Source organism: Pristis pectinata, chromosome 3 (assembly GCF_009764475.1).
Source record: "Pristis pectinata isolate sPriPec2 chromosome 3, sPriPec2.1.pri, whole genome shotgun sequence".
In the NCBI taxonomy this organism is placed as follows: Eukaryota; Metazoa; Chordata; class Chondrichthyes; order Rhinopristiformes; family Pristidae; genus Pristis; species Pristis pectinata.
Genome location: NC_067407.1, coordinates 74,525,354 through 74,549,918, shown reverse-complemented (window position 1 = coordinate 74,549,918; position 24,565 = coordinate 74,525,354). Strand labels below are relative to the sequence as shown.

General features: G+C 42.5%; 1 protein-coding gene across 4 annotated transcripts in view; it reads left to right on the top strand.

Annotated features, from left to right (window-relative positions):
* The window catches only part of prkn (parkin RBR E3 ubiquitin protein ligase), an 821,190-nt gene that overhangs the window by 263,863 nt on the left and 532,762 nt on the right, over nucleotides 1–24,565 (top strand). For all 4 annotated transcript variants that reach the window (XM_052012206.1, XM_052012205.1, XM_052012204.1 and 1 more), the window contains exon 3: nucleotides 6,067–6,301. In XM_052012206.1, coding sequence (XP_051868166.1) covers nucleotides 6,067–6,301 — 235 coding nt within the window. The remainder of the gene's footprint in view (nucleotides 1–6,066; nucleotides 6,302–24,565) is intronic.

Here is a 24,565-nt window from a genome sequence, read left to right as displayed (position 1 = left end):
ATTAGATTAAGATTCAAATCTGTTGCTTACGTCCTCCTGCTATTGCACACAAATTAGTTAAAATTTGTGTTAAAGCCCTATGCACTATTTGTTTTAAATTTGTAAATGGATGATAACTAATGACGCTAATATTATAAATAATGGACCATCATTATTTGTTATGAAAGTGTTGACTTGAACATTCTGTATTTAAATATTTTAGAATTTTTATGAATTCTAGAATATTTAAATTAAAAGTTATTTTCAGACTATAAACCTTGTGTTCCTGAAATATATATAGTCTCATTTTTACAAAGAACATAGTGCAGTAGAGAGTGATGCAGCACAGTAAGCACAAATACTGTGGTATACTTGCTTCAGTAACAAAATATTTCTCTTAAAAATCTGCTTATTTTCTTAAACTTTGTAATGGATGTTCTATTTTTAAACAAGCTCTATTTTTAGTGGTCAACCCTTTTTAAAGCATCATTCATGATACTGCTCAGTTAGAAAATGTTGCATCTTCATTTTGTGGACCTGGATATAGTCATTTCTTCCTGCAAAGACTGCATATGTTGTGTTGTGATATGGTGTAATGTACAAAAACAAAGTGCTGGAGGAACTCAGCAGGTCAGGCAGCATCCATGGAGGGCAATAAACAGTCGATGTTTTGGGCCGAGACCCTTCATCAGGACTGGAAAGGAAGAGGGCAGAAGCCAGAATAAGAAGGTGGGGGGAGAGGGAGGAGTACACGCAGGCAGGTGATAGGTGAATCCAGGTGAGAGGGGGAAGGTAGTGGGTGGGGGAGGGGAACAAGATGTAATAAGCTGAGGGGTGATAGTAGAAGAGGCCAAGGGCTGAAGAAGAAGAAATCCGGTAGGAGAGGGCAGTGGACCATGGAATAAAGGATGGGGGAGGTGAGGAAAGGAGATGGGCAGGTCATCAAGGTGGGGGAAGAGCAGAGGGAGTAGCAGTCAACGGAGTGTACATATTTGAGATCCTTGTTGGGGCCAAACTGGGAGGCCTGGAAGCGGAGCTGGAAACCATGTGGCACAAGATGGCGGCAGAGGCAAGTGCCCAGGAAGGCCATGTGGCTGTGGAAGTGAGTCTGGGTGAGCACGTGTTTGAAAAGCTGGAGAGCAACAGAGATCACGGAAGGGAGCAGTGAGAAAGGGTCTCACAGAACTCCCGTCGAAGAGAGGAGGAAAACTTATTCAGGGTAGGCATCCCTGGAAGAAACTTTGCAGTGGAGCAGCAAAACGGAGACACAAGAAATTCTGCAGATGCTAGAATCTGGAGCAATACACAAAAAAATGATATGGTGTGGTGTCTGCTGCTTCTGTTTTTAGTTACACTTGGTATTATAGATATTACTGCTGATGCTCTCAATCAGTAGACCACAGATTGTCTTCCAACTCATATGCTGGTTTATTTTGGTCTTGATGATGTATGACCTTGGTGCATGAATTTCATTGATAACTTCAGCTGGGTTCCAGGTTTTTCCCACTGGATCCTCCCTGTACGTGCACCACATGCCCTTTCAACAATTCAGGTAATGATTTTGCATGGTTGTTGCAGTGTTGTCTTCCCTTTACTTTTGCATCAATGTGTTGTCTTACTTCTTCTTCAGCAGATTAGGTATATAATTTGCTTTGTAAAATTGCCTCATTTATTCTTCCATTGAGTAGCTCAGCTGGTGATTTCCTAGCATTCAATAGGTATAGCTGCAAAAGACCATAAGGGAACATTGAAGGTCTTCCTTTTTCTCTCTGCATTTAATAAGGGAACATTGAGGATCTTCCTTTGTGTCTCTGCATTTGATAAGGGACATTTTAACTGTTTGGACATATTAACTGTTTGAATGTGTGTGTGAAACAGTGTCCTCTTGGATGGGCAGTGCATTGGCGCAGCTAGTAAAGCTGCTGTCTCAGAGCTCTATTGACCCAGGTCCAATCCTGATCTCCAATGCTGTTGATGTGGAGTTCTCCGTTTGATTGTGTGGGTTACCTCCAGTTGGTCCAGTTTCCTCCTACATCCCAAAGATGTGTGGGTTGGTAGGTTGGTTTGCCACTGTAAATTGTCTCTAGTGTGTGGGTGAGTAGTAGAATCTACCAGGATTTATGGGATTATGGGAGAATAAAATGGGATTACTGCAGGATGAGTGTAAGTGTGTGGTTGATGGTCAGCACAGACAGTGGGCAGAAGGGCCTGTTTCCAAGCTGTATTACTGTGTATATACATATAATATATATGACGCTACTGAATTATTATGGTGATTCTGTAAACATGATTTGCACTAATGTTATGCTGTTGTATTTCTTCAAATATTGTACATGTATATGATGAAGCAGAAAATTGGAAATGCAGTAAATGCACACCTGGTTAAGAAGAGTCTGAAAAAGATAATAAACCCATATTTTGATTAATACTCTTCAGGAGGAGTTCTAAAAAAAGGACATATGAAAATTATACATTTTTTAAACATTTCTAGCATTCAGACCTTCACCTCAGTTATTCAGATTACTGAAGTTGGTATTATATAATGGATATTGGCATGTTATAAATTGGTTCACACCAACTATCTCCTAGAATAACTGGAGCTGGGCTTCTAGATGCTTCTGTTATCTCAAATTTTTCATCTTTTGTATCAATGGGAAATCGAACATAGTCTACAACAATGAGGTACCATTCTTGTCTGTGTGAGAATAAATCCCCTCACATTATGCCATAGTTTAGTTGTTATCTCAGTGGCCATCATTTCTTCTTTTTGTATTGTGTTGTACTTTTGTATTTCTGGCACACAACACATAGATACCTTTCTCTCTATACCTTTGTAGATGTCAGTCCAGTCTATAGCTGATCGAACTCTCACCTTGCATTTCTGAAACCCATGGGCCCTTCATGTGTCTTGTGATGTAATTCTCTTTGCACCCTTTTAATTGATTCAGTATTTAGCCAATAGAACACAATCTTCCAATGAAAGGCCATCTCTGCTAGATATTATTGGTCAATGTTTGCTTCACCTTTCCAGGCCACTCCTGAATCACTTGCTGAGGAAGCATCTGCAACTCCTCGTCATTGTTGGTGTCTTCTTGATCTTACTCATCTCTTGCTTCTCCTGTGGGGACAGACAAGGTGGTGCATCTGCTCGCAACATTTCCTTTCCTAATTTTGGAGTGAAATCTGAAGCCTCACAAGTTATCACTGCAGTCTTTCTGGTTCTCTATACAGATTTTTCTTGTAGATTTGCTCCAGTGATCAATTCCATTATAAACTTTAAAGGCGGCAGATTGGGTCTCAATTTATTGTCTCAAATGGAGACAATAAATTGAGACCCACTTAGTACCACTGAGGTCAGCATACTAAATTTTGTTTCATTCCACAGAGTCCAACCTCTACCTCACTACATTTACTTCTGGACACCACAGCTTAGGAAGGACATCAAGGTCTTTCTGAAGGTGCAGAGGAGATTTAGCAGACTGTTATTAAGGATGACAAATTTCATGTGGAGAGACTAGAAAAGCTAAGATTTTTCTCTTTAAAGCAGCTAAAGGGAAAATTAAAACAAGTTTAACTGATTAAGCTTTCCGATAGAATTACTGCTCAGAATGAGGCCATTCAGTAGCACCTATCCGTGAAAAAGCAGTTTGCTCTTCATGAGCCTCCTCTGCTCACATCACGAAAACCAGCCTCCCCTCCATAGACTTTGTCTACAGTTCTCGCTGCCTTGGTAAAGCAGCCAACATATTCAAAGACCCCTCCTACCCCTGACATTCTCCCTTCTCCCCCCTCCCATCAGGCAGAAGATACAAAAGCCTGAAAGCACGTACCACCAGGCTCAAGAATAGCTTCTATCCTGCTGTTATAAGATTAGTACGATAAGATGGACTCTTGACCTCAGAATCTACCTGGTCATGGCCTTGCACCTTACTGCTTGCTTGCACTGCACATTCTCTGTTACTGTAACATGATGTTCTGCATTCTGTTATTGCTTTTCCTGTTGTACTACCATGATGTACTGATGTGATGAAATGATCTGTATGGATGACATGCAAAACAAAGTTTTTCATTGTACCTTGGTACATGTGACAATAATAAACCAATTTACCAATTTAATCTTTTCTACAAAACTCCATCAGCATCAAGTTATTCCCTTCTTCCTTTCATATTTTACCCTTAAATACTTCCATCCTAATTGTCTCATCTATTCCCTCTGGTAGCAATTTTCACATTCTCTTTACTCTCAAGACAAAGTTGTTCTTTCGGAATTTGAAATTTGGTTTCCTGGAAACCCTCTGGTTTTGTTCACTCTATGTTCAGGATCAAAACTTTCCATAATTTCAAAAGCCTCAATTAGATCACCCCTCAGTCTTTTCAAGAGAAAGGGAACCCAGTCTTTTCCACCTTGCCTGAAAAATATGACCTTACATTTATGATATAATTCTTTAAAATCGTTTTTGCATTATTCAACACCTCTATTTCCTTTCTATAATATGGCCATTATTCACAGTACATTGAATACAGCATAATACAATGTTCAGTGGAGATTTAATAAAACTTCTTTTCAGTTCTTATGCTTTTAATGGTGTTATTGATTCATTCTAGTAATTTGTATTTGCCATTTGTTTCTCTCGATTCCTTTGTTCCTCTAACCCTTTTAGATTCATACCTCTCAAATAATATGACCTCCTTTCTTTATCCAAGTTGATTATTTATATGCACTTGACTTGAAATTAATTTCCCAGTTACACATCCATTCATATTTTTTGATGTAATTTGTTGCAGTCTTTTTCAGTGTTGATTGCAGGAAAACGCTTTCCATTATCTACCACTCTGAAATACCATCCTACCCCTACACTCTGCTTTCTGTCTTGACACCAGCTGACAATCCACTCTTACTTCGGCATACTGCACATTCTTTCCTTGTTGGTTAGTCCATTGCATGCTTTATTAGGAAATTAGCTAAGTTACACCTCTGTAACTACTTCATTTGAGTTAAGTGGGGGAAAAAAATGTATTCACTGGCAGATGAACCAAATGACACAGATTTAACATACTTGTCAAAAAAAAGCAGAGGTGTTGTATCTTCTGCAAACCTCTTTATCGTACCCCATGCGTTTAAGTCAACATCATTATTACAAAAAGCAAGAAAAGTAAGAAATATCTTTATAGAAGCAAATTACGAAAGTGAAGTTTTAGTATTACAATCATGAATAAGATGTATTTCCATTTCCTTTAAATCAAGGGAATTATTCTATTTGGATTTTAAAAACATCAATGTGTATGGAAATCAGAGAATAAAACTTACTATTATATTTTTTGGATTAGTCACAAACATTTCAAAACCCAAGCAAATATTATCCAACTGCTTAAATAGCTTGTTTGATTACCAGGTGTACAGAAACTAATTTTGTTCTTTAAATTTACGGGTATAATTTAATGCTTTTTTCCATGCTTGCCAATGTAGATTGAGTGTCAAGATGTTCAGTTAAATGATCACACAAAACTAGGGATAGAATTGAAAGTCTTTTGCTCTTCAAGTGTAAATTTGTAAAAGCTGACTAGAAACAATTAAAATGTGCAGGAACTTGTACTGAAAAAAAACTGTTTAACCTTAAACTGAAGGAAGTGATTTACAACCATTGGATTAACTTAGTTGGATTGGAAAATGATAAGTTTTGACTTTCGAAAACAAGAGAGGTGTTCACTTTGAACATACTAGGCCCTAATTTCATGGATTTTCTGCCAGATTCAAGACTGGCACTTCATGATTTGCTTCATGGTATAACCACATGCATGTGGTTGCAGGCAGTAAGATGCTATCAGATTTTCCCATGAAGATTTTGATACTCTGATGAATTTTAATTTCTTTATTCATTTTTTCAGTCTGTGCGTATTGCAGGAAAGGAGAGTAGTGGTGAGCCCCTTTCTTGAACTGCTGCAGTCCTTCTGGTGAAGACACTCCCACACAACTGTTGGATAGGGTTATTGACTTTAAGAAAGATGATGTTCATTGATGCATCTCATTGTTTATTTATTGCCCTATTCATACTTCAACTCTGATTAGTTCTCTTTATCTGCCTATAGAACTGCAATCTGATCCAGCAAAGTACTGTTCACGTGGTACAGTGCACGTCTCAACCGACTCAACAATCAATGGGCGATTCAAGCTCTGCAAATCTTATGGGAAGGAATAGAAGAGAAAAAGTCAGCTTAAGTCAATTAGATCTCAGCACTTCTATGGTTCCAAGACTTTCAACAGATCTCGCTGTTATTCTGGGGAATGGAGGCCACAGTAGTAATATCCATTATGAAAACTCAGGTAAAGACCTTAAAGCATATTTTCAATAATACATCAAATACATTCAATGAATGATCCTATAGATTAAAAGCTTCTGAATTTTTTTTTGTATGCTTTAGTTGTAGTGAAAGCATAGTGGAGCTAAATATTTTTAACTTGTAAAGCAGCCTTTGAAAAACAAGAGAGATGTTCACTTTTAACATACTAGGCCCTAATTTCATGGATTTTCTGCCAGATTCAAGACTGGCACTTCATTATTTCAAGTGGGTACATCATTACAGATGAACCTACCCCAGTGTTCAGATAAATATCCCATAACCAACATCGAAAACAGATGATCCAGTCATTTAATTCCCAAGTGCAAATGTTATCTTGCTATGTGCAAATTGGCTGCCACATTTCTAGCATTACAATTTAGCTGTGACTGCACTTCAAAAGTTGGCTGCAAATGTTGATGTCCTGAGGCTGCAAATGCTATAATAGAAATGCAAGTTTTTTTTCCTTAGACAAATGGCAGCAGAAGTAAGAAGAAGCATTTTAAGGAGCTGCTGCAGACTTAAATGTGAGCTTCAGAGATTTACAAAAATAACTTTGCGAGTTAAACGTCGATGGTGCATTTGGGACATAAATACACTGAAGAGCAGCCTTCTGTTCTCTGTCAACTGTGGGTAGTAAAACTTTTCGTTAATTTCAAAATAGGTACTGACTTCCCAAGGTTTACAATTTAAACGTTAGACCTATATAATCTGAGGGTGCGGTTAAAGGTGACTCCAGTTTATACTGAGTACATAACACAGCACCTTTTATCTCCCAGCTGGCTGCTTCTGTGCTGCAGTTTCTTCCACAGTTTGAGTGGATATGTGCAATGCTTTCAGAGATTGTCTTAACAGGTGCATGTTTGGTCTCATTATCCAAGATAATCTTCTTTACACATCCAAACTTATCTTTGTTAACTCATATTTAAGTAGAATGACCTGGTTCGCTGTATTTACAATAGATTTCAGCTGATGTAGTTCTAATTCCCAAAAGAGACCTGTTGGTTGTTTGAGATTCACAATCACCTGAGAAGAAAATTAAAAATGACAGAGAACATTATCTCATGATGTTTGCACAAATATTTTCATTGAACAAGCAAACGTATTTTAACCTTAAAAACAAGAACTGTAGAATTACAAAATGTCCTTCGTACCTATCAGAATGTCCTCCAGACAATTGCTTCTAAAAATTGCAGGGATTGTGGCGATGGAGCAATCGAAGGGGGTGTGATTGCCAAGGGGAGTGTGATTGCAGGATCATGGTTGGGAGGAGGATGTTCTCAAGGTCAAGTGGAAAGTTAACTAATCACCTGTAAGGAATAGATTGCAACAGGCTTGTTTGGGAAGCCAGAATGGGGAGATATGTGTGTATACTCATCTTGTCCATATGTATAAAACCTGTTGGATCTATCAGTTCTTACCACCATTCAGGTGCCAGGCTTATGAAACTCTGAGAAACATAGCTTACATTAAATTAAATGGCTCTTACAGTATGAAACACAGCATCTGATTTAAATATTGGGCCAGATCTTGCCTGCCCAGTCTTCTTGCCTGGATTCGTCGCTCACCATACCACCAATGTTTGTACTAAACTTATCCAGATGCTGAGTGCCTGTCTCAGTGGGCTTCTATATTTGGAATCAGTCCACACTCTGACCATTAGCCAGGCCTTGACCAGCATAGTGATGTGGCTCCAATCCTAAGGTACCCTTGATAACTGCAGAGGCTTTGCCAGCTATAAAAACTGGGATTTGATTTTTAATAGTTTCAGAATTATTAAAATTGGAGTAAATAATTATAAAATGTAATAAAAATGTAGCCACCTAAAATATGTTAAATTAAAAAACATTAAAGCGAAGTTAAATAGTTTTAAAAAAGATGGAACTTGCCTTCTCCTTTTGCAGGCAGATCCAATCAACAATAGCCAGTAAAATCCTGCTGATTATAATTACTGACCTCCCTTCAGAGCATGTTACATGGGCAGTTTACTGTGGTTAAAGTGGAAGAAAGCAAATTCATTCAGAGATATTATTGGGTATAATATTTCTACCAGTTTAACTTTTCCCAACCCTCTCCCCTCATCATGGAGTTGAAGTTTAAAGTTACACTCATTCTCTCAAACTAGTATATAAGTTGTAAGATAATTTCACACAAAATGTCTTCTTCCCTGATGGTGAATGGGTGTAGGACATATGGTGACACAAGAGACTGCAGATCCTGAAATCTGGAGCATCAAACAACCTGCTGGAGGAACTTAGTGGGTCGAGTAGCATCTGTGGCGGCAGGGGAGCGGGGGTGGGGGGGAGAAATTGTCGTTGTTTCGGGTCAAAACTCTACATCATGTCAGGTCTTGCTGCAGGGTTTTGACCCAAAGCATCGACAACTGCCCCCCCACCCCCCACAGATGCTGCTGGACCCACTGAGGGTTCCTTTAGCAGATTGTTTGTAGAATTATGGTGATTGGGTTTAGAATGTCCTGTAGGATAACAACCATAAGTTGTGATGTATACTGGAAACAATGACAGGTCAGAAAAAAATTGGCATACAACATACTATGTTTCAAGAGCTGGAGAGAAAGCTGAAAAAAGACCTCAAAGGCAGGAATTGCATGCTTACTTTCAGTACCACTTGCTAATGTGCACAGATAGGACAAATTAATGCACAACTTTTAAAAAATGACTGCTGGGAACCTACTCTGGGCAGAAAGGACCTGTTCAAGTTGTGCTTATTAAAGGATGGGAACAAAGTCATGGAGTCATACAGCATGGAAACATGCCCTTCAGCCCACCGAGTCAGCACTGACCATCAAGCCCCCAATTTAGACTCATTTTACACTAACCTCATATTATTCCCTCCACATTCCTCACAATGTACCCCAGATTCTACCACCCACCTATACAAAGGGAAAACTGTCTCAGATGTTGAAATGGGAAGAAGTGTCTGATGGTGGAGTCTCTTTGAAGGCGACGGAAATTATGTAGGATAATCCAATGAATGTGCAAGTTGGTGGGGTGGAATGTGTGGACAAGGGAAACCATTTTCTTGCTCTGGCTGGGAAGAGAGCAGATGAGAGTGGACGTGCAGAAATTAAAAAAGACACAGTTGAGATACCTGTCAACAATGGTGAAAAGGAAGCAACATTTAAGGAAAAAAATAATTTCAGGGGCACCAGTGTAGTAAGTCTCATCACCAGAACAGAAGTTGGAAGAATGGAATGGAATCCTTATAAGAAGCAGGGTGGGAGGAGATGTGGTTGAGATAGCTGTGGGAATCATAGGCTTGTAATGGATATTAGCCATAATCCGTCATCCATCCCCAGAGACAGAGAAGTCAAGAGAGAAAAAGGAAGAGTCAGATGTCGATCATGCAAAAGTGAGAGAAAGATAGAAATTGGACAATTAACAACTGATGCAGGGACTCGACCTGAAGCTTTGATTTACACCCTTTACACTTTATATCAGTTGCAAGCCCCAGTTTGGAGATTCTTACTGATAATGCACATTGATCGATAAATCTAGATTTTGTATTAGTCACAGTGATGTGTAAGTGCCCTACCTCATCGCTTTTCTGGTGCTTTAAAAACATCCTAGTAAATCGGGATAAACTGAATTTTACAGCAATGCAGTTTTGGAACTTTCTGATGGAGGGAAACTTGATGTCTACAAACTTCCCCGTAGCTCTGAATTCTTTCAGATCCTCAGAATTCCTAATCCACCCAGTCAATTACCCCTCTGGCCTCTTGACCCTTCTGATGCCTGGCTAAAATTTCAGGGAGTGGACTGGCTGGTCCTGCAGTACAATCTCCACTGGTGCCTGTCTCTGTGCCATCCTGTTTGATCCAGCATAACCTCCAGGTTCAGTCTTATCCCGGGGAGCCTTGCTTCTAGCATGGCTGCCTTCAGCCCAGAGGCTTTGTCACTGCTAGAACCTCCCTGACTCACGGGCTGTCAAAGCGTTTCTCTGCCCTTTGTGTCCATGAACTTCCAATACCATTTGTTAAAAATATATACTTTTTGGTCTTTAAAACACAATAAAAATAATACACAAAAAAAAATGAATCTGACTAACCTAACTAATAAAGAATATGCTTACCTTCCTCTCGGGAACTGTTGTGCTTCTGATAGGCCTCGCCTGGTGCTGGGCTCAAGGGCTGTGGCAGTTCCTGCTGCTCCACTGGGCTCCCTCAGCACTTCACTGGAGCAGTGCAGGAAGATGTTGCCACCACACCCCCACTGGAAGCGGGGATACCCGGGCAAGCCCTGGGATGAGCTCTTGGTGTCAAGACAGATCTCGAGAGAAGTTATCTCCAGAGTCGAGTGGGCCAACAGAGTTCCCCTCTGGTAAATGAGCGGAGTAGGACTAATTGCTGGAAGAGGAGGAGCGGGAGAATCTTCAAGGAACAATTTGCTTATCTCAGAATCTTCTGAGACTCTTCAAGGAACATCTCTCTGACCTCAACTAGATGGGAGGTCATTGCTGTGCTTTAACAGGTTGTGTCTGAAACCTACCAACTCTATTTTTAGGGAGATTAATGTCTACTGCAGGAAAATAATGTTGAGGTGGAAGATCAACCATGATCTTAAAAATGATGGACCAGGCTCCATGGCCTACTGCTGATCCTCATTTTTTAAATGTTTTTGTGCTCTTGCAACATCAATGCCCACCTCAAAGCAGGAAAATTAGGGCTTTGTCTGTGATTGTCAAGGTGACCATAGTTATTTCTTATGTGTCCATTTCCTTTCAGGCTACAACTAATTTATAAGAATAAGGTGGTGGTTAAAGATACAAGCAACACCTCACAAATTTCGGGACATTCCTTTACAGATCATAGAGCAGTACAACACAGAATGGGCCCTTTGGCCCATGATGTTGTGCTGACCTATATGAACCTACTCCATGATCAATCTAACCCTTCCCTCCGAAACAGCCTGTTGCCCTCCATTTTTCGTACATCCGTGTGCCTATCTAAGAGTCTTTTAAATTTCCCTGTTGTATCAGCCTTTACCACCACCCCTGCAGTGCATTCCAGGCACCCATCTGTGTGTAAAAAAACCTGACATCTCCCCAAACTTTCCTCCTCTGACCTTAAACTGATGTCCTCTAGCATTGGTCATTGCCGCCCTGGGGAAAAGGTGCTGGCTGTCCACTCTGTCTATGCCCCTCATTATCTTATACACCTCTATCAAGTTGTCTCTCATTCTGGATCGCTCCGAAGAGAAAAGCCCTAGCTCACTCAACCTTTCCTCATAAGACATGTTCTCTAATCCAGGCAGTTTCGTGGTAAATCTGCATCCTTTCTAAAGCTTCCACATCCTTCCTATAATTAGTTGACCAGAACTGAACGCAATACTCTAAGTGTGATCTAACCAGAGTTTTATAGAGCTGCAACATTACCTCACTGCTCTTGAACTTAATCCTCCAACTAATGAAGGCCAGCACACCATATGCCTTCTTAACCACCCTATCAACTTGCAGGGCAACTTTGAGGGATCTATGGACTTGGACCCCAAGATCTCTCTTTTCCACCACACTGCTAAGAATCCTGCCATTAACCTTGTACTCCGTGTCAAGTTCATTCTTCCAAAGTGTATCACTTCACACTTTTCCCAATTGAACGCCATCTGCTGCTTCTCTGCCCAACTCTGCATCCTGTCTATATCGCATTGTAATCCATGACAACCTTCTAACCTTCATGTCATCTGCAAACTTACTAACCCATCCCTCCACTTCCATGTTCAAGTCATTTATAAAAATCACAAAGAGCAAGGGTCCAAAAACAGATTCCTGCAGAGCACCACTAGTCACCGACCTCCAGACAGAATACTCTCCATCTACTACCACCCTCTCCCTTCTGTAGGCAAGCCAATTCTGGATCCACACAGCCAAGTTTCCTTAGATCCAACGCCTCATGACTTTATGGATGAGCCTACCATGGGGAACCTTGTCAAATGCCTTACTAAAGTCCACATACACCACATCCACTGCTCTACCTTCATTAACGTGTTCTGTCACCTCGTCGAAAAACTCATATAGGCTCATGAGGCATGACTTGCCCCTCACAAAGCCACGCTGACTATCCCTAATAAGACTACTTCTCTATATGCTTGTAAATTCTGTCCCTAAGAATCCTCTCCAATAGCTTATCCACCACAGATGTAAGATCCACTGGTCTATAATTCCCAGGATTATCCCTATTAACTTTCTGGCCTGTCTAAATACTTGTTGCAAGGTCCTTATTAATAAACTCTAGGCCCCGTTCTCGGCGCCACTCTAGGTTATCATGTAATGATAAAAAGGAGGGAATGAGGAAGTAAGGGGTTAAAAACTGTCACCATACCTATAGCTGATAGAAAAAATACCTCGCAAGCAACAGCACGCAAGCTGCTGACTCAATGGATAAGGTGTTAATTATTTTGTCCAGAACCTTGGTTTCAGTCTCATTATGCTAGACAATAGGAGTACTGGGTGCAATAAACAATGAGTGGGAAGCTTGTCCTAAACAATGAGGGGTGATACCTGTCTTTGAATTTCTTGATTATAACTCAATTATGCTGGGCAATAGGTGCGATGTCTGTCTCGGGATCTCTGTGGCTTGACCGAAACTCGCGGCACCGCATGCATTAAGTGTGCGAGACAATATCTGTATAAATTTTGATCTGCTCCTTTGTACGGGGAGACCTCGGAAAGCGACTCTTAATGAGTGCTGAAGAGACTTCTCCTTAGCAGTGCACTGCTAATAAACGCGTTTTATCGAATCGACTCGTGGCACTGTGTTACTTTACAGTGGACAGAAATGAGAACTTAATTCCGAGACGACAACTCTTGAACAGTCTGATCACGTTGATCTTTTGTCATGGAGTGTACAGCTTCGGACCACCATGCCCATGCCCACCTTTTTGTCCATCTGCACTAATCCCATCTGTCTGCGGTAGGTCTGTATCCTTCTTTGCTTTGCCTTTTTAAGTGACTTTCTTTATCTCTCCTATATACATATCTTGTAGCTGTATTCAACTCCACCAACTCCTCTGGCAGCAAGTTCCAAATACCAATCACTGTCTGTGTAAAAAAACCTTCCCCTCAAATCCCCTTTAAAATTCCTTCCCCTTAGCTTAAACCTTTGCCCTCATATTTTTGATACCCCTACCACAGAAAAAGATAACTACCTACGCTATTGATACCTCTTATTATTTGATACACCTCTATCAGGTCACTCCCTCGGCCTCCTTCACTCCAATGAAAACAAACTAACCCTATCCAATATTTTCCCATCCAATCTCATAGTTGAATAGCTATTTACCTCATGGTCACCATTGAACTTCGCATTCTTCCACCATGTGTTGGCCCTCTTCCTCCTCTCCTCTCCCCTTTTTGCTCTTCTTCTTCCTTCTGTTCCTCATGTCACTGCTCCTCAGCTATCCACAAGATAGGCAGTGTTAAAAGTTGTTCCACTGTAATGATAAGGTTGTGCAGCATGCGGCAAACAACCATAAATTCTGATACCCACTCGGTTGAATACTTCAGGGATCCATACCCTGACAGACAGTAGAAGCTTGTGTGAGAACATTCCTCCTCTATGGTAACATGTTTTTGATTTTTGATAGAGACCTGCTATACACATGTTAGTGAGTTCTGGACCAGAGTATTGATCCATGTCATGAGTGAATAGTATTTGCTGTCTGGCAGCTGGCATCTGAAATGCCATTGTGCTTTTCAAATACAGGTTAAACAAACAATGAAAGAATCACGACTGCTCTCAAGATAACAGGAATTAAACTTGCACAATATGCTGCCTGTAGTCAAATACGAACTGTACATTGAGGGATGCTGCTCAATTCATGAAAGCAGCCAAGTTCATATGAAGGGCATGCAGACAATGTGCCTGCAGTCAACAACACTATGCAGGGTACTCTTATTCAGTCATGGGATGTGGACATCACTGGCAAAGCCAGCATTTATTGTTTATCCTTAATTGCCCTTGAACTGATTGGCTTGCCAGACCATTTCAGCAGTAGTGTACTTGCAATCTAGACAAAACTTCCTGTTCACTCCTGCTTGACTCCAGTTTCACTGAATGTCACCGACATCCAACATAATAAGGGATAGGAAGGGAGGTAAAAGTTGGGGGGGGGTGGGGTGGTGGCATTGCTAATCAGGGATAGTATCTGAGCTGTAGAAAGGGAGGACGCCATGGAGGGATCGTCTACTAAGTCAGTGTGGGTGGAAGTCAGAAACAGGAAGGGAGCAATCTCTCTATTGGGTGTATTATATAGGACCCCCAATAGCCACCTCAAAGCAGGAAAATGAGGGCTTTGTCTGTGATTGTCACTGAGGATCAGGTAAGTAGGCAGATTTTGGAAAGGTGCAAAAATAACAGGGCTGTTGTCATGGGTGTCTTTAACTTTCCTAATATTGCTTTGCACCTCCTTGGTGTAAAAGGTTTAGATGGGGCAGAATTTGTTAGGTGTGTCCAGGAAGGATTCCTGACACAGTATGTGGACAGGTTGACTAGAGGAGAGGCCATACTGGATCTAGTACTAGGCAATGAACCTGGTCAGGTGACAGACCTCTTGGTGGGCAAGCATTTCGGAGACAGTGACCACAACTCCCTGATCTTTATAGCATAGCCATCGATAAGGATAAGAGCAGATGATATGGGAAAGTTTTTAATTGCAGGAGGGCTAATTACGCTGGTATTAGGCAGGAACTTGGGAGCATAAATTGGGAAGAGATGTTCTCAGAGAAATGCACAGCAGAAATGTGGAGGCTGTTTCGGGAACACTTGCATGGGGTTCTGGATAGTTGTCCCACTGAGAAAAGGATGGTAGTGTAACGGAACCATGGTTGATAAGACAGGTGAAACATTTAGTGAAGAGGAAGAAGGAAGCATACTTAAGGTTTAGGAAGCAAAAATCAGGGAGGGCTCTTGAGAATTATAATGTAGCCAGGAAGGGGCTTAAGAAGGGACTTAGGAGAGCTAGAAGGAGACAAAAGAAGGCCTTGGCGAGTAGAATTAAGAAAAACCCCAAGGTGTTCTACATATATATAACAGTTATAATAACAATTAGCCCCACTGCTCCATGCAGCAGGTTTGATGCCCACGATCCTCCTAGTAGCCACCCCAACCAACCCGTCCTTCCTGTAAATCCCTGCCTAAAGCTATCTACTTGCTTCTGAATGTCCTGAATGGCATGGGAAATGTTGTAGGACTCATCTCTCACATTGGTGACACATTTGTCCCCTACAATAGCACATACTCCTCCTTGCTGAGCCAACTGGTAGTCCACAGCATACCGGGTCTGCTGGGCATAAAGTCGAAGCTCCACCAGTTCCCGGTTCACTGCCTCCAGGCCCTTCATAGTACTGTTTCCCAGCGCGGCCAGTCCACAAATAAGGTAGTTCTGTTTTTTTTGCGGCTATAGTTCCTGCCGAATCCCCAGAGACCGGCCTGGTAAAGGATATCCACTGTACCCCAACGGCGCAAGAGCCCCAGCGTACGGGCCCCCTTGTGAGCCACCACCACCCCCTTGTAATTACTCAGGACCCAGGGGACACCAACAACCCGCACCGGCGAGCGTCAGGTCGACAGGATGCTACCTTTGTGGGGCACCTGACCATTGGCAGCGGGACTGCCCCCACTACCGCCATCGGCAGACTAAACCCCCTGGTAGACGACAATTTGGCGAGCCAGCCAGGAGTCCAAGACAAGGTTTCAGAAGCGGCGTGAGCGATCGACGGGGTTAACGACTACCTGAGACAGAAGGGCCCACAAGGTACGATTCACTTTGATCCCTCTCAGGGAGTCGGACACCTGATTGATCCCTTTGCTTGTCGAATATCCTCTGACAGACTCCTCACGAACCTGTTCGAGTGCCACAGGTAAGAGGGGTTCGAGTCCCCAGTTAAGTTAGTTTCGCGTTTGAGGTTCGAGTCCCCAGTTTCAGGTTTGGAGTTCGAGTCCCCAGGTTTCAGTTTTAAGTTTGTGAATTTCAAGGTTTGGAGCTCTAAGTTTTGAGATTGGTTCTCTGGTACTACCACCCTGCCTTAGACCGGTTCTTAAGAGGGGAAATCCCCCATGGGAAGGTCAAGAACCTGAAGTGGGTGAAGGAATGAGACCGATCTTATAGATAATCGCAGCGATTTGTACCCTACGATTGGGAAGAAAACAAAATGGGACAAACTCTCGATAAGTCTGGGTCCAATACCCCACTATCTAAGTTATGTAAAGACGATCCGAAGAATGAGAGTAACTTCCGTAAATTGTCAGCATGCCTCAATAAAAAATTGGGAAATGAAATTTGGACATTGGGGGGAACTTAGGATGTGGATAAGTGCCTAAAAGCAGAAAGGGCGATTTGGGAGCGCAATACAGGGGAAAAATGGAAAATATCAATGTCCACTTGGAGAAAAACGGCTGAAGACCTAACAAATAAATTTAAACAGAATAGTTGGGAACATAATGCGCGCAGAAGAGGAATTAGTGTGTGTGATGAAAAGGGAAATCCTAAGAGTTGGGAAGTCCTGAAGTCTCAGTGCAGAGACCACGATGCTGAGAGGAACAGAAGGGAGAGAGAAGGGGTAGATCAGGAGAATAAGGAAAAACGTAGGAATAAAAATAAAAGAAATAAGGATAAAATGGAGGTACCTCCCGACATGTCTGGCGTGCCCCTGTTGTTCCAAAGTAATGATATGGACGAAAATGAGGAGGATTGGATGGTCCGACCCACAGCCCCTACCTACACCTCCCCCCCCCCCCCGTTTCACTGCCGCCCCCATATAATGCGACTAGTCCGCAAAACATTCCGCTCTCACGACTGCTAGCCAAGTCCCGCCCCAAGGACAATTCCATAGTCCTATTGCGTCCCGAACCAGGAATCAGCTTAAACGGAGAGAAAGCCCGCATACAAACGGCTCTAAGGCCACAGACAAGCGACAGAACTTTTTGGTAGGGGACAGACCTTTAGTAGATTCTCAGACAGACACCGATTATGACTTCGATTCTACCCCTGATTATGACGACCCTAAAGATCCCGGCCCACCACCTATGTTGAATAAGGTAAAGGGAGCCAAGGTTAAAAAACAATTCCCCAACAGGAGTGTTCCCAATCCCGATCCCACCCAAGTGAGCGCTAATCCTACGATCCAAATCTACACCCCTTGGAAGCCTCAGGAGATGTGCCTAATCATGAGTCAGGCGCCCAACCGTAAAACCAACCCGGAGGATTTCATAGATTATGTGATTGGAACAATTCAGATGTACCAGGCCACCCCCCCAGGACCTTTTCAGTCTTTGTTGCATGGCCCTTACAACTAATGAGGCGGAAAGGTGGAAAGAACACCTGGGAAACTATGCAGACTGGACAGCCTTTCAGGCGGCCATCCAGCCTCAGGACCAGGTAACCACCATTAGAACTGCTCTTCGCAAAACCCTCCAACAGCCTATTGACATAACTAAGGTTTTAGAATGCCAACGGAAACAGGGTGAGGACGGCCCAGATTTTTGGGACCATTTCTGTTCACTTTACGGTACCTATGCGGGGGACGATGCCTACACAGAGGCAATGCCTCCCCCCAGTTTAACGCCCTCCTATTACAATGTACTCTTGAGGGAGTGATGTCAGCTATCCGCACTAATAACATGAATTGGCCTGACCATACACAACAAGCCATGAGGAGGGCCCTAGTCCACTTCTGGAGTAACGGGCGCGATTCAAAAGCCACAAGGGTAAAACAGGAAATGGTCCAGAGACCCCCTCAGCCCCGACCTCCCTACTCCGATAATATGGGATATCAAATGGAACGGCAGTTTTGCGTTCCAGGAGGGGTTGACCGGCCTGGTAAAGGATATCCACTGTACCCCAACGACGCAAGCCCCAGTGTATGGGCCCCCTTGTGAGCCACCACCACCCCCTCGCAATTACCCAGGACCCAGGGGACCCCAACAACCCGCACCAGCAAGCGTCAGGTCAACAGGATGCTACCCTTGTGGGGCATCTGACCATTGGCGGCGGGACTGCCCCCACTACCGCCATCGGCAGACTAGACCCCCCTGTAGACGACAGAGTGATATCAAAAACTACATTTACACCTCATAGTTTCACAGTTCTTACCTTTCCTCAATGGGGGTGGTGCAGTGGTGAAGCTAGTAGAGCTGCTGCCTCATACTTAGGTAACCTGGATTTGATCCTGACCTCTGGTGCTGTCTAAATTTGCACATTCTCCCAGTGTTTGTGTGGGTTTCCCTCAGATGCTCCGTTTTTCTCCCACAGTCCAAAGACATGCGGGTTGGTAGGTTAATTGGCACCTGTAAATTGCTCTTGATCTGTAAGTGCATAGTTTGACCTGGATAGAGCTGGGGAGAATAAAAATGGAATTAGTGTAAACGGGTGTCTGATGATGGTTGGCATGGGTCAAAGGGCCTGTTTCTGTGCTGTATTACTTCATGACCATTATCTCTTTCTCTTTTCACCAGATCAGAATTTAAAAAATGCAGAAACTGCATATTTCAATCCAAATCTATAAATTCACTCATTAGATAATATATTCCAAATGAAACAAATCAACCTTTATGATTTTCTAGTGACAATTCATTCCCCTGCCTGTCTGTATGGCCCCATATAACTCCCCTACAGTCACAGAGTCATACAACATGGAAACAGACACTTCAGCCCAGCTTGTCTATGCCAACTGTGCTGCCCAGTGAGCTAGTCCCATCTGCCTGCGTTTGGCCCTCGCCCCCGAACCCCTTCTATCCATATATGTATCTAGATGGCTTTTATATGTTGTCAATGTGTCCGCCTCAACCACTATTTCTGGCAGCTCATTCTAAATATGCACCACCCTTTGCGTGAAGAAGCTGTCCCTGACGCCCCTTTTCAATCTCTCACCTCTGATCTTAAATCTATGACCTCTTGTTTTTAGCACCCCCTCCCTGGGAAAAAGTCTATGTGCTTTCACCCTGTCTATGCCCCTCCTAATCTTGTATACCTCTATCTGGTACCCCTCAATCTTCTACGTTCCAGGGAATAAAGTCCTAGTCTATGCAACCTCTCCTTGTAACTCAGGCCCCTACGTCCAGGCAACATCCTGGTAAATCTTTTCTGCACTCTCTCTAGTTTAATAACATTTTTCCTAGAACAGGGTGACCAAAACTGTGCACAATACTCCAGGTGTAGCCTTACCAAGGCCTTGTAGAACTGCAACATAACTTCCCATCTCCTATACTCAGTGCCCTAATTGATGAAGGCCAACGTGCCAAACACCTTCTTCACCACCTTATCTACCTGTGATGCTGCTTTCAGCTAACTATGCACTTGGACCCCTAGGTCCCTCTGTTCCATAACACTCCCTAGGGCCCTACCATTCACTGTATAAGTCCTACCTTGGTTTGATGTCCCAAAATGCAATACCTCACATTTATCTGGATTGAAAGCCATTTGCCAATCCTCAGCCCACATACCTAGCTGGTCAAGATCCCCCTGTAATTTTTCATAACCTTCTACTCTATCTACAGCATTACTTAATTTAGTATCATCCGCAAACTTACTAACCATGCCCTATACATTCACATCCAAATTATTTATGTATATTACAATCAACAAAGGTCCCAGCACCAACCTCTGTGGGACACCACTAGACACAGGCCTCCAGTCTGAGAAACAACCCTCGACTATCACCCTCTGCTTCCTACCACTGAACCAATTATGATTCCAATCCACTATCTCCCCCTGGATTCCATGTGATCTAACCTTCCAGACTAGCTTGCGATGAGGGACCTTGTCAAAAGCCTTGCTAAAGTCCATATAGACAACATCCACTGCCCTCCCCTCACCTACCCTCTTGGATACCTCCTCAAACTCCAAGAGATTCGTCAGACACAACTCCTCATGCACAAAGCTGTGCTGACTGTCCCAAATCAGATCCTGTCTCTCCAAATGTTGCTAGATCCTGTCTCTCAGAATCCCCTCCAGCAATTTACCCTACCACTGATGTCAAACTCACTGGCCTGTAGTTTCCTGGCTTACTTTTGCTACCCTTTTTAAACAGTGGTCCAATATTAGCCACTCCCCAGTCCTCCAGAACCTCACCTGCAGCCAGAGATGAAGCAAAAATCTCTGCAAGGTCCTCTGTAATTTCTTCTCAAGCTTCCCACAAGGTCCAAGAATGCATCAGGTCAGGCCCTGGGGATTTATCTACCTTGATGCACTTTAAGGCCTCAAGTACCTCCTCCCTGCTGGTTCGTATGTGGTTCAAGATGATGGGTGAATGGGTGAAGTACACATGACAGAAGGAATCTGCCACTTGGCGGGCTTGGTGCATGACCTTAAACAAATCGAGGGGAGTTTATGGGAATGTGGGAAGAAAGTCAAGAGGCGTGGGATCCAGGGAAACTTGGCTGTGTGGATTCAGTATTGGCTCCCCTGTAGAAGATAGTGGTTGTAGATGGACCGTATTCTGACTGGAGGTTGGTGACCAGTGGTGTTCCGCAGGGATCTGCTCTGGGACCCCTGCTCTTTGTGATTTTTATAAGTGACTTGGATGAGGATGTGGAAGGGTGGGTTAGTAAGTTTGCAGATGACACGAAGGTTGGTGGTGTTGTGGATAGTGCAGAAGGTTGCTGTAGGACATTGATAGGATGCAGAGCTGGGCTGAGAAGTGGCAGATGGAGTTCAACCCGGAAAAGTGTGAAGTGATACACTTTGGAAAGTCTAATTTGAACGCAGAATACAAGGTTAAAGGCAGGACTCATGACAGTATGGACGTACAGAGGGATCTTGTGGGTCCACATCCACAGATCCCTCAAGGTTGCCATGCAGATCAATAGGGTTGTTAAGAAGGCATATGGTATGTTGGCCTTCATTAGTTGAGGTATTGAGTTCAAGAGCCGCGAGGTAAAGTTGTAGCTCTATAAAACTCTGGTTAGACCACACTTGGAGTATTGTGTTCAGTTCTGGTCACCTCATTATAGGAAATATGTAGAAGCTTTAGGGAAGGTGCAGAGGAGATTTACCAGGATGTTGCCTGGATTGGAGAGCATGTCTTATGAGGATAGGTTAAGCGAGCCAGGGCTTTTCTCTTTGGAGCGAAGGAGGATGAGAGGTGACTTGATAGAGGTGTACAAGGTGATAAGAGGCATAGATCGAGTGGACAGTCAGAGACTTTTTCCCAGGGCGAAAATGGCTAACACGAGGGGGCATAATTTTAAGTTGATTGGAGGAAGGTATAAGGGAGATGTCAGAGGTAAGTTTTCTACACAGAGAGTGGTGGGTGCATGGCAAGCACTGCTGGCAGAGGTGGTGGGGGCAAGTACATTAGGGACATTTAGGAGACTCTTAGATAACCACATGAATGATAGAAAAATGGAGGGTTATGTGGGAGGGAAGGGTTAGATAGATCTTAGAGCAGGATAAAATGTCGGCACAACATCATGGGCCGAAGGGCCTGTACTGTGCTGTAATGTTCTATGTTCTCTATGTTCTATGACTCCTGAAGTCTCATCTGATTCCTCCACAGCAGAATCAGCCTGTATTCTCACCCTCCAGCTAACTTTCGTATATGCTTTCTGAGTCCTGAATTGGCTCATTTGTACATATGCCTGGTTATTCATCATTTGTAGATTGCTCTTCCAAGCTAGCCACTAAAATATGAGTGGTGTCAATGTTTGGACTGGTGTCTTTGAGAATAAGATTGTTTACAGCATCTGTGGTCTTTAAATTAGAAGGGAATCCAAGTTGAAAGGGAAGTGGAAAAGGAGGAGGAGGATTAGGTGCTCAGATGTGCTCATCATCAATCAATCTGCGTCTTCCAAGGATACCTTTTAAGGACTTGTATGTGGAGAGGTTTTAAAAAGAAAAAAAAGAGTATCATGGCTTCTTCCCCTTCTCATGATGGTCAGAACTGCTTATCCCATGGGAACAATGCCTCCTCCGTGGTGCTAAAATGTGCAAATGTTCTCCTCTAGTTTTTGCCACAACTTCCTATTTTCTGTATGAAAGTGGTAAATGTGTCTTTGGATAACCTGCAATGTAATGGGGCAATTTGGCTATCCTGAAAGAAGTGTGGAGTATACAAGGTGTGAATTGTGGGTGTGAGATCTGCACTGGTGCAAGCTATGAAAGGGTGAGCTAAATCATATGTACTGAAGGACTGAGTACAGATTGACTGAGATTGATGCTCTGTTGATGCTGGAGATACAGACAATCGGGCAGTGAATTAGGTTAGTGGTGCTCTTTGCAGGATACACCATTTGAAGTTGAACTGTGTCAAGACCGTTTAAGCTTTTACAGTTCTGCATTGCCATGTTCTTAGAGCAATACCCTAGCTTCATCCATGTTCTTAGATCAATACCCTTGCCACTTTTTTTCTGCCACTGCTACTTCCCATTGCCTCCTGAGCATGTGTCTGAGGACCTTCCATCTCTCTGCATATACAGGAGGTTTCTAGCTGTTCCTCACAGTATAACAACACACCACTTCTTGTAGGATACCTTTAAAGATGTGTATATTCCTATGGAAGAAAAAGGGGTTAGTACTCATTCAAAGAACTGCCAGAGGTACAATGGACTGAGCAGCATCCTTAGGTGCTGTACCATCTTTTGACTCTATAATTCTGGGTCTATGTACTCTGAACCAAATAAGTTAATTATTTTAATGCTAATTGCTCTCATATTGTTCATGACTTTTTCTTTGCATAGCCATAAAAAATACTTCTTAACTGTAGCATTCTCATCAGATTTCTTATGCTTTTCTTCTTCATATGTAGGAATAACCTTCACTATATTTCCTTTATTGCTCTCAGTGACAAAGAAATCGGTCATAGTCCAAAATATTCATGGGAAGTCGGCCTTTTAACCTCATGTAAAATCAAGTGATTTTTGTAAAACATTAGCATAATGGAACATTTTCAATAAAGTGATGAATTACATGTGGTTCAGGGGATATAAAATACAAATGGGTAAATTTATTGTATTCAAGGACCAAGGGACAAAATCTTTGTTGCTTGATTTTTAAAGTACTGATGAGAATAATGCCAGTCGCATCTTATAGGCCAGCCTTAAGATTCATTCAGAAGAGATGTGCTTGCTAATAGCAGCTGCATTTTGGGAATGGTTGTCTACCTTTGTCTTAATTAACTGTCAGAAATATGTCTAATTACCCGATTGTTACTGTGCTGTTCATGCAAATTGCGGACTACAGCCATTTGTTCCCTCCCTTGTGGAGTTCAGCAATTGTCCCTGCAGAAGGGGCATTCTGGTAGGTCAGGAAATGCATCACTTCTTAAGGCAGTAGTTATTTAAATTCTATTAACTTTGATCTGACAGCTTGCTTCCTTAGTCTATGTAGGCATTTATAGTGGTTACAAATTTAATTCCCTGCAGCACAACGGAATGTTGACTTTCCATAAAAGAGGCTGTCACAAGAGCAATAAGGGAACTAGAAATGAAACTTAGCTGGAGAAACTAAATGCAGTGACAAAAGAAAGGAACCCTGAGATTCCTTAGGGTGCAACTAACAATGAACCGAGATGAAGCTGATAATAAAGTATAAAGGTAACAAATAATAATTATTTCCAGGAAGTGTTCATTAACAATGCAGCTGATCCACCACCCAAGCATTCATTCCCTCCACCACCAATGCACTGTGTTGAAGCTACGAATACACTGCAATTTCAGTAATACCTTTGTGACTTGGAAATAAATCACCGTTCCTACTTGAACACTGAGTCTAAATCCTGGAATTCCCTTTTCAACACCTTTGTGGAAGTACCTTCACCAGAAGGACTGCAGTGGTTTGAGAAGGCGATTCATCATTATCTTCTCAAGGGCAATTAGAGATGGGCAATAAATGTTGACCTTGTTGGAGATGCCCACATTCTGAAAAAGGAGTGAGGGAAAAGAAGTTGAATCTACTGTTCAATGTCATGCACTGCAGAGTGCAATATCTTTGCAACTAATAACTTTGCACAAATCAGTTTTACACTTGTGCAGAATACTTGGCCAATCTGAAAGGGCTCAAATTAAATAAATCCACTGATATGGATGGTTTATAACTGAAGGTGGTATGTGAAAATGTACAACATACTGACTCTCATCATGAAAGAGTCAATGAATACAGGTGAGTACCTACCAGTTTGGAAACAAGCCATTGGGGTAATTCCAGCCTTTAAAAATCACCAGTCCATTGCTCCAAACTTCTGGATAAAGAGTGCCTTAAAATGTCATATCTCTTATAACCATTCTCTTCAGAAATGACAG